The sequence below is a fragment of the Acyrthosiphon pisum genome, chromosome A2, assembly GCF_005508785.2.
Source record: "Acyrthosiphon pisum isolate AL4f chromosome A2, pea_aphid_22Mar2018_4r6ur, whole genome shotgun sequence".
NCBI lineage: Eukaryota > Metazoa > Arthropoda > Insecta > Hemiptera > Aphididae > Acyrthosiphon > Acyrthosiphon pisum.
The window spans coordinates 37,569,216-37,579,605 of record NC_042495.1 but is presented as its reverse complement, the minus strand read 5'-3'; the positions used below and the strand labels follow the sequence as shown (position 1 = coordinate 37,579,605).

Genomic DNA, 10,390 nt, shown 5'->3' with positions numbered 1-10,390 from the left:
CGAATTTCATGTTTTGGCCGCGTAATAATCGTTAATATGCGCATGAAATATTGTCATTAGACGCGTATGAAAATAGTAAATACAGCTGCGTTATCACTTATCACCCGACATCGGCCTGATAAGACGGTGGTTTGTTCTGGAGGCCGGCTTTCGTTGTTGGTCGCCGGCTGCGTCCGTCCCGTATCGTAAATCGTTTAATTATTAATTAACAGGCTCAATAGTCAATAATCAATATTGAGTATTGGCCGAATGGTATTGCTTTTATTATTATTCGGAACTTACTTTTATTTGTAGTAAACTGTACCTCATTAGTTATTTATTTAACAGATTGATATTTACCGTCCCTAGTGCAATGACGCGATAATTATCGATGGAAAACTCTGACCAGGAGACTTTGGCTACGGTCGCTTCAGCAACGCCTCCACTGTCGACATCAACAGATGTGAACGTGACCGAACGCCACCCTAAAAAGAAAAAGCTGTACAGGCAGCATTTTTTGGCTCTTTTGGAACGATGCGAAATCATACAGCAGGTAAAATGTTTAGATTGTGCCACCCCTTATGCAGTGTAATTTATTTCATAGGTAAAACAGATTATTGACACCCATGTTACCGGGGTGTAAATCTTTGGTATAAAATTCTGCTTCAATACTACTTTTGTTTGTCAATTGACAATTGTATATGACGTATGTAATCTTAATGTTTAAGGACAACGAACGTCTAGTACACAGGATACATCAAGTGGCCAAACAGTTGAGACGGATTCGATTGGAGCGAAGGTAGGTATGTGTTTTTATTGTTGTAAAGACTCAATTAAATATAACTTGTATGTCTAGGTTTATTATGGATCGTTTGGACACGCACAAAGACAACTGGAGAGAAGCTGAATTGAAAATAGATTTAGGAACTGATTTGCCTTTACCTGAAGCAGTCAATTTAAAAGTAATACATACTGTTTATAAAGAATTTATAATATAATTTTTTATTCTTATTAATACCTATTACTATTTATTTATAAAGAATCAGGGAATTGTAGAAACACCCAACGGGAAAAAGAATTTGAACATAAAATCCACTGAAAAAAAAGATCCTAATTTGCCAAAAAGACCAGCAAATCCATTTTTTAGGTTTTGTCAAGAACAGAGGCCAATCGTACTTGATCAAATCATTATGTCAGGTGAAGGGGAACCAACGAAACAAGATCTTACAAAACGACTAGCAATTACTTGGAATACTATGGAACATAATGATAAGAAAGTATGTAAAAACAATTTTATGTTTTTGGAACGTTAGTTATTTTAACCATATATTATTTTGGATAGCTCTCTGGTTAGCTGTTATTGCATATTATAAATACCTAGAAAACATTTTATTTTAATGAAGCAATTTGTTTCTTCAACCTTTTCGACGAGCTTTTTGAGTAATTTTTATGTCTTGTTTAAATATAACTAAAATGATAATTTGACATTTTGATTTCAAATTATTTTCTTTGTTGTTTCAAAAATAATTATTTAATTGATTTTGGGAATCTAGGTAGCTTTAAAAAACTTTCATATTCCAGTGACCACCGAGTAGGAAATAATTAAAAAAGTACAATTTTATACAGGATTTTTTTTTAAAAACAACAATTCTTAAAATGTAAACTGATGCTTATTTTAAAACAGAACATTGATCGTCTCAACTCTTAGTCAATGTATGGATTAAAAAAATGTAAATGAAGCCTAAAATACTAAATTTTTGCAAAAAAATTAATTTTTGTTTTATAATTCTATAAACAGTTTAGCTGTTATAGTAGTTTATAACCAAGGCTTAGAAGTACGAACATATCAAACTATTTTCATTTTTTTTTTTTTTGGGGGGGGGGGGGAGGGGAAATGTTATTAGAATCAATATAAAATACAATAATATTTTTGTAATACATAATTTCAACTTGAATTCAAAATTGTTCTGTCATATGTTCATGCTATATAATTTTAAAACAAAATATGAAATTATTGTTAAATGTTTTGATGTAAATATCTATAACAAGAGTTGTTACCATTTGATGTTTTGTGGAAAATATATGTTGTTTAATACTTTAATATCATATTATTACATTTTTTAATTAGTAATTTAAGATTAAAGAATAATATTATTTATAAATTTAAATATTTGAGTCATCTAATTGCAAATGGTCTTTCAAACAATTTTTTAGTACAAGCAAAAAACTGTAATTTCTTTAATATTTCAAAAAACTCGCTGATTTTTTTTCATAAATACATAAAAAGTTATGAATTTTAATCTTCTGTAGATTATAGAAATTGTAGATAAATGGTTTTAAAATTTTAATTAAATAACATTTTAATTTATACTTATTTTTTTTTAAAAACTAAAAAATGAATTTAATCACTTAAAATAAATAAAATTTTTGAACTTGAATATTATCATGAAATTAATCTTTATCAAAATGTATTTTTAGTTTTTAAACCAACATGCTTCTATAAAATATTAAACCATCAAGCAAGTAAAAACCATTCTTTAATAATAATTGTGGAACTGAAGAAATTAGTACCTATTGTAATTGTTCGAACAGTTGGCCTAGGAATTTACTCAATTTTGCTGCTGTATTATTTTACCCGAGACATACTTATTTTTAGTACACAAATACCAATAGACCTACTGTTTTGCCACTACATTCAGTTCTGAATTAAAAATAAAATAGGAAATACTATATTGTGGAACATAAAAACTTTGTAAGAAAAAAGATTGATGGACTAACAATAAAAAAAATAACATAATATAGATTTTGACTAAGATTGGATATTATAAGACTTTTTGCAATTAGATGACTCATTTTTAAACATTATAACTCAGATTATCAACTTTTGGTAGCTTCATATTATTTCAAATATTTTAGCATTTTTAAAATGTTGTTAGCTCCGCAACTTCCAAATCATATTTATTACTGTGTATAATTTTATGGTCAGTACCGTAATATGTTTTCATATTTTTTAAATTAAACAAAAGTAACTAAGTAAGACAATAATATTAAAATATTTGGTTATGAATGTTATGATGTACATTTTAATATTACTTATTTTTAGGTTTATTATGATATGTATGAGAAATCTAAGGAAAAATATGCTGCAGATATGGAAGAGTACACACTTAATAAATCTATAAACACAGTACAAACATCTAATTTCTCATCTTCACAATAAAATTGTATTTTATTAAGTATTATTTAAATTGTGATTTCAAGTTTCAATGTAGTTATGTGTGATGTATTATTTACACTAATTTGTATTCAAGTGTATAAAAATGTATTATTGCAATAAAATAAGTATTATTTTTCATAAATTGTTTTTTAAGTCCCTCAACATTTTCATTGTTTCTATTGGATCACCAACCGTTTGAGTGACTTTTTGAACTGATTCATTTTCTACTCTCATGAATGGATTAATGAGCTTTTCTAATCCTAAGTATAAAAAACACCATGATGAAATAATTGTGTATGTTTAAAAATTTAAAGTTTTACCAATAGTTGATGGAACACTTGGTTCTTTTAATTTTCGTTTGGTTTCGACATCCTCCAATGTATTTAATATATAATGGTTGGATGGTTCAACATGTAGTCCAAACTTCAAATTTTGAATGGCATATTCATGTCCACAAAACACAGCCTGAAATAATATCTTAGTATTGTAATACATTCAATGATATTAATATTAAATGATTTCCTTACAGTGCTGTCAGGTAACTGTGATAATATTTTGATTAACGCCTCATACATTTGTGTTGCAGTACCTTCAAAAAATCTACCACAGCCTCCTAAGAATAGTGTATCTCCTAAAAAAATATGATTAATTTAAGAAGTCTTACTCATAGTTAACAATAACTTTAAAAAACAAACTTTTGCTCCATCAAACTACTTGGTCTACAGTTTGATTTAAATCTTATATTTCTTAAAATAAAAATTAACTCGTATGACAACATTTATAAAAAAGATATATTGTAGTTGTACTTATTGATAAATTCAGAAAGATTAGTAGCAATTTGTGACATAAATTAGGTAATTAACCTTACTGAATATTATATAATTGACTAAACCAGTGATTTTAATAATAATTACACCTAGGTACTTTGTAAAACGTAATATCAAAATTAAATTTTGCATTATACATAAAAGTCAACCAGGTTGTTTAAGCTAATATAAAAAAAAAGATGCATTTTATGCTTCATGGATTGGGTTTGGTAGTTTCATAAATCATTCATGCAATCATATAATATAAATAACCTGTAAAAACAACATCATCTTGCCCTCCATTAACATAATAGCAAATGTGTCCAGTGGTGTGACAAGGTGTACGCAGACATTTAATATTTAATGATCCAAATTGAAAATCTACTCCGTGTGTATCAATCATAACTGTAAGGCCATCAATTCGGTCGTCACCTCCAATAACAGTCAATTGATCATTGGTATTGCTATTAATAAGTTCTTTGTTGCCACCAGCATGATCCCTAATAACATTTCAAATTAAAATTGTACTTAGTATGCATTCATAAATCATTGTAAATTAAACTCGTTGAATCATATTATTAATGTTAAAAAAATGAAGAATGAACTTTATACTTAAATTTAAACAATATATTTTGGCAAACAGCCGAATCAGGTCAATAAAAATAGGTACTTATGAATACCCTAAACATTTAAGTAACATTTTTAATTTTGAATAGACACCATATTATACATTGCCATATACAATATTCAGAAAAGGATAGTAATAATAGCTCTTTATTTATTTATATTACCAATGATGATGTGTTGTGAGTACAGTTGTTAATTTAACATTTTCTTTATGGACTGCGTCCCAAACTACATCTGGTGCTACAGGATCAACAATAGCTGCTTCTTTTGTGCTATTATCAATTAATAAGTACATAAAATTATCGGATAACGCTGGAAGCACTTGAACTTTAAATTTGCCAAACTCTTTAGTTATGATGTTGCTATGCATTGTGGTTAAAGGCCTTTGTACTAAACAAATATAAACATTAAACAAGTTTAGTTATCACCTACTTAATATGTATTATGAAATTGCTTACATAGAAATGAAGAGTTCTTAATTATTGCACTAGGTAGTGAAGATAAAATTTTAATGAACATTGGAAAAATGTCAGTAATTGTAAAGAACTGAAGTAGCATGCATTTCAACCAAAAAATAAAATAAAATTAAGAATTAAAAACGAAACTAATAATGAACATACCAATGATATCATAAAAATGTTTATATTAATATGATAATAAATAAGTTGTACCACGGCAGTAGATAGACCATACAATATTACTCTATGAGATGAACAGCCGTGGCTACACCTACCTACTTGTATAAGATACAAAAATAAAAATGTTATAGACTTACAATCTTTAACAGAATTTTGTAGAGTGCAATTTAGTAACAAACAAGTACTAAAAAATATTACTCAATAACCTATTAACTTTCTTATAAAACTTTTCTATGATATTTTCAATTTTGATATTATTTTAAAAGATAAGTGTTATCTTTATGCTATTGATATATATTATAATATATAATAATTTATTCACCTATATTAATCAACTTGATGTAAGGTTTGATATCATATTTATTAATCATATTTTTAGGTCCATGGCTCAAAGGTGTTATATTTCAATCATATCAAAGAATTCACAAGAAAATGGGGTCGGTGGATAAATGCAATAATGTTGGTGTATAAAATGTACCTATATAGTAAAATAGTTTTTGACAGCTCATAAAATTGACTATGGAAATAAATAACATAGTTGTAGATAACTCTAGGTCTATAGTTAAAAAAGTAAAAAGTATTTAAAATATTATTCAAATACTTCAAAATAAAAAGTATTTAAACAAGTATTCAAATACTTTTCAACACTGGTACCTACTCTGTACTACCAGTGCTTCACAAACTGGGGGCCGTGAAATATTTGGATAGCTATAAGTATTTATTTTATTTTAACTATTTTTTGAAGACCTTAAGCATATATGAAAAAAAAATTAATTTTTTCAACCATCAAAATTAAATGGTCGGTTAAGTATTTAGAATAATAAAATTATTATTATTACATTGAAGAAGTTTATCAAACTTTAGATTTTATCGACTTTATATTAATATAGGTACAGTTAAGAATAAATAATTCCCTATTAATTTACCGATTTTGATAAGTAATAAAAATAATTATACACTACCATAGGCCAAATTAGGTCTACCACCATATGCTTAGTTAACTTACTGTAGCAACTTTTTCTTCAACAAAGATATTTTCTTTTAGGTTACCTATTGGCTATTAGTAACTTTTCGGGAAAAAAAATAATTCAAGAACTTGGGAGGGTAGAGTGGCCTTGAGTGTTATACATTAAATCTAGGGCTCCTCGACAAATAAGTTTGAGAAGCGCTGTTGGCTAAACTTCTGTGGCTGTAAAAGGGAGTGTTGAATATGTTAAGACAAATATGAAACGTATATTTTCTTTTAATAATATTATTTTATAGTACATTTTGAATCAAGAATGAATAATACAATTTTATTATATCATATTTTGATAGTTAGATTTTAAAATGCAGATAGCAGTCATCAAATTAAAAGACATATTGTATTAAAATATATTTCTACCAACTAAAAAAAGTATTACACTGTGTTATTAATGTACCTCAATTACACAAAAATATACATGTCAAATGATATTGACAGTTAATTTAGTAATAAACAAAATTAATACTTTTAAAAACATAATGCTATATTGAAATTCTATAACTTAAATTAGTTTTAAGTGACCAGTGATTTGGTCAATAACATCGGAGTTAGCTGGACCAATACCTATTACAGTAGGTGTTCCTGCTTTGACTTGAGTTGCTCCAGCGTCATATACAATGCAAGAAAGCACTTTGTGGGATTTTGCAACTTTTGACAATTCTTGAAGACCTTTTTCACCATTGCCAATACTAACTACAATCTTCTTTTGTCCGGTCATTTGCCACATTTTTGCCATCTGAGGTTTATGTTGCATTGCCGCTTTATAACATTCAACAGATGCATGGGAACACTGTGCCGCTATTTTACCTTTAGTCATTCCCAAATCATTTCTGACCACTAGTACTAGTTTATTGTTTACAGAAAGCGCATTTAATGGACCAAAGAGTAGTGGTCGAATGTTGCGATAACTGTATGAAACTCCTGTGCCAACCAGAAGACCAACAACAAATGGAGTAATGAATTCATAGTTAGAAATATCAAACATTGTCCTTATTTGCAAGTTTTTGATTTTTCTCAATACACAGTCTAAACTCTTTCAGTTCAGCTTGACACTTTCTCCAGTCTTTTGTTGTAGCTATGCAGTCTTGGACTTTATAATGTAGGTGAGCACAGTTAGTTTTGTTTAGTAATTCATCTAGTAAATCAATGTCATCCTTTGCTTGACTGGAATCTCCCTTTGCGTGCATTTCAGTATTCAAACTTGACCTAAAAAAAATTTCAACATTAATGATTTAAGCTAATGTTATTTTACATAATACATGAACCATTTACCTATATAAAATATTTTACTTAATAAATTATTGATAAGAGGTAATTTATTTATATACTCAATATTATTTTATTCCATATAATATTTTTAGTGTATACAGTATGTAATAAATTAAGTACATAGTAATAGTATCATATGAAAAAATAAGACATTAAAACCCTAAATATATACAAAAAAATATTCGATTTTATCCAAATCCAAATTTCTACGTGAACCAGTGGCGTATATAGTGACGTTCAATACATTGCGTGCATATAGCTTTACATATACACCATATTACTTAGCCATATCCCGTGGCTTACACACATATAAAAATTAATTTTACATAATATTTATAAAGTAAAATTGTGAAATCTTTATTTGTATTGTTCATGTCATAATTATAACTACCCGGATCCATAAAAAGTGTCTAGTTATGGTTATTTTAGTGCTACGTTTGTGGTAAATTAGACCATAGTAAAAATAATTCCTACATACACCACTGGTGTGAGCCATACTATAATAACAACCCATTTGTTGAAAAACAAAGTTATAAACACTCACCGAGTCTCATAGAATGTATCATGTATGTGCGAAATTGGTGACAAGCAAGTACTAACAAACATATTTATATCTAACGAAGGTTTATTTAAGTACCTAATTACAAATTATTTTGTACTTTAATATGAAAAAATAAATGGAAAACATTGAAACATATTATTCTTTTTAAAAAGTTTACCCAGCATTTTTCTTTAGGGAATAAATTCTATTAAATATAAGAATTTAATATGATATACAAATTACAACTAGGTAGACTTACTAAAAATTATAATTCCAATTTCCAATTTTAAATAGATTTCATGTACGGTAATTAGGTATTCTCATTTTGATTATTTCTACGATTAATTTGATTATTAATATTTTAGATTATATTATAGATACTATAAACCTACAATAAAAAAATGAAATTTAAAAAAAATACTTACCTACCAATTACCAAAATGATAACTGATAAGATAGAAATTTGACAACCGTTTTAAAAAAATAAGTGATAACATTTTCTGATATTAAAATATTATATTTTCCCTTATCACCATTCACCAGTCACCACCACGAAATACGAATTATATACCATCATAGAACAATAACCGGTCTATTTCGGTACGGTTTCAGTCTGATGATGTAGGTAGGTAGGTACTAGACACAAGGGTCCGTAGGTAGCGTTTAATTTTTTTTTAGATATCAGAAATACATTTTAACTATCAAATTGTAAATATTTATTTGTTAGTAGATGTTTTGCATACAAAATTATAACATATTTATAATTGTATTAAATTGTTGGAAATTAAATTGTTCTATTTTTTTTTAGTTTTGGAAATGTGAACAAACCAATTGAGCTAATATTATACTGGCATTGAACCATTTACCTACGTGTAAATTAGTATGTAAACTCGTTAAAATAACTTGAAATCTTTTGTAAAATTATTGATTTTTATAAATGTTACTTAAATTGTCTATACAAAACTCCTTAAAAATCGTCTTTACAACGGCTTTTAATGAATTATGCATTTATGAACCATCAAATCTAATCAAATATCTGCAGCAGACTCTTTTTGGACTCACTTGGAACCTCGTAGATAAAAAAGGCGGGTAAGTCGTGGATGTCGCTCTGCTGTACAGTAGGTTACAAGTGGGTTACTGTAATGGATGGAATTAAATTTGAATCCAATGATATTATATCATTGTATACGAAAAACGATTCTGAACGGAGATGATTTGTCAGTCTAGGATATATTATTTTTAAAGAAAAACTTATGGAGAACCTTGTACCAAATTTTAAAAACTTAGTTATAAAAGAAAAAATTTTTACGATTTTTCAACCACTAAATTACTTGCAAATTTTCGCAATTTTGACATATTTCGTATAAATTTGAACTTTAAATGCTTATAAATAAAAATTGTGACAATGTATTCCTTTTATTTTGCAACTGCTATTGTAAAAATATGTTAGGAGCCTTGTATTAAATTTCCAAATCTTAGAATTAAAAAGAAAAACTTTTATGAATTTCTGTCTAAGATAATTTGAACATTGCCCGTAATTTTTACGTATTTAGTCAAAATTTGAACTTTAAATGCTTATAAAAAAAAAAATCGTGACTATATATTTCTTTTATTTTTCAATTGCTATTGTAAAAATATATTATGAGCCTTGTATTAAATTTTGAAATTTTAGATATAAAAGGAAAATTTTTTATGAATTTCTAGCATAAAATAATTTACGAATTTTCGTGATTTTTACATAATATGTTGTCAAAATTTGAACTTTAAATGCTTATAAATAAAAATTGTGACAATGTATTCCTTTTATTTTGCAACTGCTATTGTAAAAATATGTTAGGAGCCTTGTATTAAATTTCCAAATCTTAGAATTAAAAAGAAAAACTTTTATGAATTTCTGTTTAAGATTATTTGAACATTGCCGTGATTTTTCCATATTTTGTCAATTTTTGAACTTTAAATGCTTATAAAAAAAACCGTGACAAAGCATTTTTAATATTTTTGAAATGTCAATGTACAAATATATAAGGAGCATTGTATTAAATTTTCAAGCATTTTCACTCAACAAATAAAGTTTTATTGACATTCATAGAAAAAATAACTAATAAAATTGGAATAACTAACTGAAAATGTCCCTAAACAGATCAAAATAAATCAAAATATTTTGAAAATTTTATCAGGTATAGAAAATTCAAAATATAAACAAAGTAAAAATGTCATGTATCTACGGTCTTTTTTTTAAAGTTATACCAAAAACCAACGTTCGATTTTGTTGAAACGAATGTGAACCAT

The 10,390-nt window shown here is 27.0% G+C and overlaps 3 protein-coding genes across 7 annotated transcripts; 1 reads left to right on the top strand and 2 right to left on the bottom strand.

Annotated features, from left to right (window-relative positions):
- Positions 1–73: 73 nt before the first annotated feature.
- Positions 74–3,338, top strand: LOC100169507 (non-histone protein 10). 2 transcript variants are annotated; one of them, XM_008189672.3, is made up of 6 exons: positions 74–252; positions 349–532; positions 708–778; positions 836–941; positions 1,020–1,256; positions 3,083–3,338. In XM_008189672.3, the coding sequence occupies exons 2-6, from the start codon at positions 371–373 to the stop codon at positions 3,197–3,199; spliced, it is 693 nt and encodes a 230-aa protein (XP_008187894.1). In that variant the 5' UTR covers positions 74–252; positions 349–370; the 3' UTR covers positions 3,200–3,338.
- Positions 3,178–5,532, bottom strand: LOC100160603 (hydroxyacylglutathione hydrolase, mitochondrial). 4 transcript variants are annotated; one of them, XM_001945618.5, is made up of 7 exons: positions 5,405–5,523; positions 5,088–5,175; positions 4,794–5,019; positions 4,276–4,502; positions 3,724–3,827; positions 3,517–3,661; positions 3,178–3,456 (listed from the first exon to the last, which is right to left on the bottom strand). In XM_001945618.5, the coding sequence occupies exons 2-7, from the start codon at positions 5,146–5,148 to the stop codon at positions 3,332–3,334; spliced, it is 888 nt and encodes a 295-aa protein (XP_001945653.2). In that variant the 5' UTR covers positions 5,149–5,175; positions 5,405–5,523; the 3' UTR covers positions 3,178–3,331. The 4 variants fall into 4 exon arrangements, with proteins under 4 accessions (XP_001945653.2, XP_016663808.1, XP_003247804.1 ...); XM_016808319.2 differs by lacking the exon at positions 5,405–5,523 and adding an exon at positions 5,301–5,385; XM_003247756.4 differs by lacking the exon at positions 5,088–5,175 and having other exon boundaries at positions 5,405–5,532.
- Positions 5,533–6,495: 963 nt separating this feature from the next.
- Positions 6,496–8,503, bottom strand: LOC100167437 (peptidyl-tRNA hydrolase 2, mitochondrial-like). The gene is given in 2 exon segments (NM_001162276.2): positions 6,496–7,497; positions 8,361–8,503. A coding segment is annotated over 1 exon segment (483 nt). The 5' UTR covers positions 7,277–7,497; positions 8,361–8,503; the 3' UTR covers positions 6,496–6,793.
- Between the last annotated feature and the right edge of the window lie 1,887 nt (positions 8,504–10,390).

Coding starts and splice junctions, on each gene's coding strand:
- LOC100160603 (XM_008189671.3), bottom strand. CDS start 5,187: ATGCTACTTCAGTTCTTTACAATTACTGACATTTTTCCAATGTTCATT. Junction 5,020..5,087: donor TAAGAACTCTTCATTTCTAT/GTAAGCAATTTC, acceptor ATATTTGTTTAG/TACAAAGGCCTTTAACCACA. Junction 3,828..4,275: donor AGATGATGTTGTTTTTACAG/GTTATTTATATT, acceptor ATATTTTTTTAG/GAGATACACTATTCTTAGGA.
- LOC100169507 (XM_008189672.3), top strand. CDS start 371: ATGGAAAACTCTGACCAGGAGACTTTGGCTACGGTCGCTTCAGCAACG. Junction 533..707: donor GATGCGAAATCATACAGCAG/GTAAAATGTTTA, acceptor TTAATGTTTAAG/GACAACGAACGTCTAGTACA. Junction 942..1,019: donor CTGAAGCAGTCAATTTAAAA/GTAATACATACT, acceptor TTATTTATAAAG/AATCAGGGAATTGTAGAAAC.